General features: G+C 48.3%; 1 protein-coding gene across 1 annotated transcript; it reads right to left on the bottom strand.

The window, feature by feature from the left end:
- Nucleotides 1-530: 530 nt before the first annotated feature.
- On the bottom strand, nt 531-2,833 carry LOC134967012 (lutropin subunit beta-like). The gene is made up of 3 exons (XM_063944008.1): nt 2,710-2,833; nt 2,084-2,252; nt 531-937 (listed from the first exon to the last, which is right to left on the bottom strand). The coding sequence occupies exons 2-3, from the start codon at nt 2,249-2,251 to the stop codon at nt 707-709; spliced, it is 399 nt and encodes a 132-aa protein (XP_063800078.1). The 5' UTR covers nt 2,252; nt 2,710-2,833; the 3' UTR covers nt 531-706.
- Nucleotides 2,834-7,344: the final 4,511 nt, after the last annotated feature.

Below are 7,344 nucleotides of genomic sequence, written 5' to 3'. Positions count from 1 at the left end.
CCGACAGGGGTGGCGAGCGGAACGCAGCCCCTTGCGGGCACGGTGCCTCGCTACGCTCGGCAAACTATTATATTCTCCCTCTATGGGTGTCGTGGACACCCACGGAGGGAGAATATGTCGGGATTGTGCCGGTCGGGATTCCGGTGTCGGTATTTCGACCGCCGGGATTCCGTCCGGCGGGATCTTGACCGCCTCCCATTTTTAATGTTCTCTCCTGTGTTCATGAGATTGATGTAACCTTGCTCGTTTGGAAAAACCACTGTTGCACTGAACAATTTGTTATCTTATGCTTTTAATTAGAGCTACAGATGGGTCCACGGTTATCTTGGCTAGTTTGCTGTCCCTAGACGCAACATGGGGATTAAGTCTGACTGCCCAGTCTCAGTTATCCTATTAAAGGTCAAGATAAACATGGACCCATCTGTATTCAGTTCTAAAGTTCAGTTGTCCTGAAGACAGTAACAGCTGTAATATTGTGCAAAATCATTGAGGCAAGTCTCGGAAGAATGAGGTAGTGATGCATGAAGCCCTTCCATTTATTTGGGTTCACCTTACAGAGGTGTACACACACACACATACTCAGGTGCTATTGCCAGATGTAAACATGCAAATATATCACATTATTTCAACATATATGTATAAAGAGGGCGGAGACCAAAGACAACTTAATAGGTGATTATATGCTGCGCTGTGTTTATGTGAATGATTAAATCTCAATGCGGCTCTTCACGCAGACGTCTGGCTCGCTGCTGTGCACGGTACAGTCGCTGTAGTCCATCTTGCAGTGGCCGCAGCCACAGCCCACCGCCACAGGATAGGTGAAGAAGGGGTCTGTGCCGGGCAGGCAATCGGGCAGCTTGATGGTCCTGTAACGGATGTCTGTATAGGTACAGATCTGCTGCTCGTGTGGGTACAGGGCTGTTTTGTACACCGAATCCTGAAGAAACAATATATATATACACATGGACTCAATACGGAGAGGCTGTTTATCATAGTGCCTGTTCAGTAGGGGTCGCTTATTGGGGTCTACGTAGCAGTAATCGTGATATTGACTCAAATATTTTTGGCCAATAGTGACACAATTATTAGCGATTTGCCTTCTTTTACAAATAACTGGTTTGATGTATAGGCCCCGTAGTTGTAACGGGTCTGGGACTCCAGGTCGACACACCTTATGTCGACACCAACTGGTCGACATGGACAAAAGGTCAACATGAACAAGGTCCACATGGGAAAAAGGTCGACATGAGTTTTTTTTATGTTTTTTTGGTGTTGTTTTCTTCGTAGTGTGACCGGGAACCCCAATTAGTGCACCACGTTCGCTTGCCATGCTTCGGGCAAGGTGCCTCGCTGCGCTTGGCACAGGTTACCGTTCCCAATCGTAGTCCATGTGGATCGTAAAGTGTGAAAAACTCATGTCGACCTTTTTCCATGTTAACCTTTTGTCAATGTCGTCCTAAGGTGTGTCAACCACTTTTTTGGTGTCGACCTGGAGTCCGGATACCATCGTAACTACTCACAAATTGTACACCATTCAGTGTTCTCATTACGCTAAAATATTAAGGAACTTATTACTAAGTCTTGGAGAGAGAGAGAGACAAAGAGGGCGGAGATAAAATATCAGAAATCTATTAAGTGGAGAGAGATAAAGCGCCAGCCAATCAGCTCCTAAAGGGGGTACACACGGAGAGATCCGTGCTTAAATTCTAAGCAACCAGACTAGATTGCTTAGAAGTTAAGCACGGATCTCTCTGTGTGTGTATACCCCACAGCGATAGCTATGCGTGGTCCTGCGCGTCGCTGTTGCCAGTGCTAGATTGGCCAATCTAGCACATCACTCATTTCGCCGCCGAGCGTCCCCCCCCCCCCCCCCTCGATCAGCACACATCGCGCTGTGTTCTGAGCGGTCTGTGCTAGATCGCTCAGCACAAATCTTCCGTGTGTACTGGCCTTAAATGCCATGTTACAGGCTGTGTTTGAAAAAATAAATAAATAACGAGCTGATTGGCTGATACTTTATCTCTCTCCAAGGCTTAATACATGTCCCCCGTAATACTACACCTAAATACAGAGCAAGACTCACTGTTGTATGACAATGACCACTACAGATGGTGGTGGTGAAGGTGATGCACCTTGGGCAGTGGTCTTTCTCTGCCGAGATGGTGGCGTTGGTGAGGTGGCAGGTCCGGTGTCCTTGCACAGCAGACAAGTAAACAACCAGGAGTTGCACCAACACCTGGGAACTGAACATCCTAGACGGATAAGAGTATAAATATAAGTTACTGATAAAGAACACCACAGGCACAACGTCACTCAGTGTGTATGCTCATATATGTACTTAAATGCAGCTCTGACGGTGTGTTGTGTGTTTTTTCTCCCAAGTTTGCAACCTGTATTCATGATGAAGCATTTGTTACTGACACGGTTTGTGGTTATTACAGTTTGTTGTTAATTTCTAGTATGCCCTATGCAAGGATAAAACGTACATAACATCACCTATCATATGCTGTGCTCCCTTAGGGTGGCTGCAAACTAGGAATACACAATAATACATCATTGCCCTAAACATGGTGACCAGCTGTCACTGTCTAACTTGCATTACACAGATCAAAGATAATTATAATAAGTTTGCACCTATAATCCACCTGGCTTTTGATTTGAGCACAATTAATCCAGGTACCGGTTCTAAAAAATGTTAGGGAGACTTACCTTCTGATAGGGAGCACCACGCGCAGGCTGAAGGGTGAGGCTCAGTACCTGGGCCGGAGTGGTCCGTTTGTTCAATGAAGCCCTCATTTAAATGTTCCAGCGTGACCCCTCCCCATCTGGTGCTATGAGTTCCTGTGGGGGTGTGAAGGCTGAAGGGATCTTCTGATTCTGTTTCCCCGGAACAGATTAGTGAATCATTACTAAGTGATATTTGACGGATATTGTACATCCTGAAATGAATGATCATGTTAATCCCGGAAGGACGAACGTGACCCGATCTGCTGTCAGTGAAACACCTTGCTGCTCTTATCATGTATCTCAGACTCCACACAGTAAGTGGTCTTCAGTTTGAAATGCTATCTATAGAGTGGGTTGGCAGTAACCAATTAATTACGCCTCCTAATTCTCTTCCTTTTTTTCCCCACATTTCGTAGAAATTCAGGCATCAATACAAGGAAAGATAAATAAAATCATTTCATTGAACACACTTATAAAAATATATCTGAGGAAAGGTTTCTTAGGCCAGGGGTGTCCAAACTGGGTGTGGTTCGTTTTATCGACAGTATCTAGGTCGACAATGTTTAGGTCGACAGTCACTAGGTCGACATGGATGGAAGGTCGACAGGGTTTCTAGGTCGACATGTGCTAGGTCGACAGGTCTAAAGGTCGACATGAGGTTTTTTGTTTTTTTTGGTGTCGTTTTCTTCGTAAAGTGACCGGGATCCCAAATTAGTGCACCGCGTCTCCTCGCATGGCTCGCTTCGCTCGCCATGCTTCAGGCATTGTGCCTTCGCTCCGCTACCGCTTCGCTCGGCACACTTTACCGTTCCAATCGTAGTCCACGTGGATCGTTAAGTATGAAAAAATCCCCCCCAAAAACAAATTGTGAAAAACTCATGTCGACCTTTAGACCTGTCGACCTAGCACATGTCGACCTAGAAACCCTGACGACCTTCCATCCATGTCGACCTAGCGACTGTCGACCTATAGTGGTCGACCTAAACATTGTCGACCTAGACACTGTCGATCTTCAGACCGGATCCCGTCCAAACTACGGCCAGTGACCTAAACGTGGTACATCTGCTGCTGCAATCCAGACCCATGTCCGGACTGCACTTTGGCCTGCAGTATAATAGGAGCTGACAGGTTGTTAGACGCAGCTTCTCCATTTGTCTGATTCTCCACTCTAGGAGGCATCATACATCTTCCACCTGGATGCAGCCTGTCCGTACTGCTGGCCCTCCACGCCTGCGTGCATCCTGCCCGCACTGCTGGCCCTCCACGCCTGCGTGCAGCCTGCCCATACTGCTGTCCCTCCACGCCTGCGTGCAGCCTGCCCATACTGCTGTCCCTCCACGCCTGCGTGCAGCCTGCCCATACTGCTGTCCCTCCACGCCTGCGTGCATCCTGCCCGCACTGCTGTCCCTCCACGCCTGCGTGCAGCCTGTCCGTAATGCTGTCCCTCCACGCCTGCGTGCAGCCTGTCCGTACTGCTGTTACTGCTGTCCCTCCACGCCTGCGTGCAGCCTGCCCATACTGCTGACCCCCCACGCCTGCGTGCAGCCTGTCCGTACTGCTGACCCCCCACGCCTGCGTGCAGCCTGCCCGTATTGCTGACCCTCCACGCCTGCGTGTAGCCTGTCCATACTGCTGGCCCTCCACGCCTGCGTGCAGCCTGCCCGTACTGCTGGCCCTCCAGGCCTGCGTGTAGCCTGCCCGTATTGCTGACCCTCCACGCCTGCGTGTAGCCTGCCCGTACTGCTGTCCCTCCACGCCTGCGTGTAGCCTGCCCGTACTGCTGGCCCTCCAGGCCTGCGTGTAGCCTGCCCGTATTGCTGACCCTCCACGCCTGCGTGTAGCCTGCCCGTACTGCTGTCCCTCCACGCCTGCGTGTAGCCTGTCCACACTGCTGGCCCTCCACGCCTGCGTGTAGCCTGCCCATACTGCTGTCCCTCCACGCCTGCATGCAGCCTGCCCGTACTACTGTCCCTCCACGCCTGCGTGTAGCCTGTCCACACTGCTGGCCCTCCACGCCTGTGTGTAGCCTGTCCATACTGCTGGCCCTCCCTCGCCTGCGTGTAGCCTGTCCATACTGCTGGCCCTCCACGCCTGCATGCAGCCTGCCCGTTCTGCTGGCCATCCACACCTGCATGCAGCCTGCCCATACTGCCAGCAATCCAGGAATTGGCTTTGGTATTCAGCTGAGTAATGGTGGATTTTAGCAATCTGTTCCTCTTAACTGAACCCAACCCATACTTTCCTACTTTTTCAGTCTCCTCTCCAGGAGAAGCGTGGACTTGAGACACTGTATGTCACTTTGGGAGGCAGGGTTGAACTGTCTCATCATTAGACCCCACCCCCAACACTAAAACACCTGTGATTCACAGGTCTGTGGCAAGTGGGTGGAGCTAAAGGCCCCACCCCCAACACAAGAAAACACCCACAATTTGAGGGACTGTGGTGAGGGGCGGAGCTATATGATGTAATTCCAGTGATTTAGCACTGCCCCTTCCCGAGGCCTCGCAATTGCGGTGATTATGGTACCATCCTATCCACTTTAAGAAGTGGGAGAGTCGCCTACTCTTCTCAAGCCGTGGGGCACTACCCCAAAAATCGTGATCTACCGCAGCTTCTGGGAGAGTAAGCAAGTATGCTCCAACCTTATTTTTTACAATACAGATCAAATAATTCTCCATTCCAGCAGCTAAAATTACAGATTAAGTGAATTATTCTGGCCTCCTATACCTGACAGTAATATGCTCAATAAGATCTGTATTAACATCAATATTCAAATTTATGTACAGTGCATCCGGAAAGTATTCACAGTGCTACACTTTTTCCACATCTTGTTATGTTACAGCCTTATTCCAAAATGGAATAAATTCATATTTTCCCTCAATATTCTACACACAATACCCCATAATGACAACTTGAAAAAAGGTTTTTTTTTGTGATTTTTGCAAATTTATTAAAAATAAAAAACTAAGAAATCACATGTAAATAAGTATTCACAGCCTCAGGCACATCCTTTTTCCACCGATCATCCTTGAGATGTTCCCACAGCTTAATTGGAGTCCACCTGTAGTAAATTCAGTTGATTAAACATGATTTGGAAAGGCACACACCTGTCTATATAAGGTCCCACACTTGACAGTGCATGTCTGAGCACAAACCAAGCATGAAGTCAAAGGAATTGTCTGTAGACCTCCGAGACAGGATTGTCTCGAGGCACAAATCTGGGGAACAGAAAAATATCTGTTGCTTTAAAGATCCCAATGAGCACAGTGGCCTCCATCATCCGTAAATGGAAGAAGTTCAGAACCACCAGGACTCTTCCTAGAGCTGGCCGGGCGTCTAAACTGAGCGATCGGGGGAGAAGGGCCCTAGTCATGGATGTGACCAAGAGCCCAATGGTCACTCTGTCAGAGCTACAGCATTCCTCTGTGGAGAGAGGAGAACCTTCCAGAAGGACAACCATCTCTGCAGCAATCTACCAATCAGGCCTGTATGGTAGAGTGGCCAGACGGAAGCCACTCCTTAGGCCAATACCATCCCTACAGTGGTTGCCACCACCAAGAATGGTGGTGGCAGCATCATGCTGTGGGGATGTTTTTAAGCGGCAGGAATGGGGAGACTAGCTAGGATAGAGGGAAAGATGAATGCAGCAATGTGTATCCTGGATGAAAACCTGCTCCAGAGCGCTCTTAATCTTAGACTGGGCCGACGGTTCATCTTTCAGTAGAACAATGACCCTAAGCACACAGCAAAGATGTCCTTCAGGACTACTCTGTAATGTCTTTGAATGGCCCTGCCAAAGCCCAGACTTGAATCCGATTGAATATCTCTGGAGAGATCTGAAAATGGCTGTGCACCGACGCTTCCCATCCAACCTGATGGAGCTTGAGGGGTGCTGCAAAGAAGAATGGGTGAAGTTGCCCAAAGATAGGTGTGCCAAGCTTGTGGCATCATATTCAAAGAGTCTGGAGGCTGTAATTGCTGCCAAAGGTGCATCAACAAAGTATTGAGCAAAGGCTGTGAATACTTATGTACGATTTCTTCGTTTGTTATTTCTAATAAATGTGAAAACTTTTTTCACGCTATCATTATGCGGTATGGTGTGTAGAATTTTGAGGGGAAAAATGTATTTATTACATGTTGGAATAAGGCTGTAACAAAATGTGGAAAAAGTGAAGCGCTGTGAATACTCTCCAGATGCACTGTATGTATCTTTTTATATATCTATCTATATATATTTTTTAGAAGAATCCCATGTTTGCTGAATCATAAATAATCAGGACCAGATTAACACTGTGATGAATGGGACTAGGGCCTGAAGCACACCTAAAAAATAAACCTATTATCATAATAAGGTAATGATTACTGTGGTTGGCCATAATAATAATAATAATCAGGTAGTCGCCGCCTACAGAGGGAGGGGGAATTCGCTGTGCAGGTGTGCGATCACATGTGCAGGAGAGCTGAACAAACAGCAGTTTGTGCAGTCTCTGCACAGCCCAGGACTTACTCTTCCAGTGCGACGATCGGGGCCGGAGCTGACGTCACGAATCCTCCCACAAAACGCCGGGTCCCTCCTGCGTTTTTCTGGACACTCCCTAGAAACGGTCAGTTGCCACC

Source organism: Pseudophryne corroboree, chromosome 10, assembly GCF_028390025.1.
Source record: "Pseudophryne corroboree isolate aPseCor3 chromosome 10, aPseCor3.hap2, whole genome shotgun sequence".
Classification (NCBI taxonomy): Eukaryota; Metazoa; Chordata; class Amphibia; order Anura; family Myobatrachidae; genus Pseudophryne; species Pseudophryne corroboree.
The sequence above is the reverse complement of the archived record's forward strand: the minus strand, read 5'-3'. Positions and strand labels throughout refer to the sequence as shown.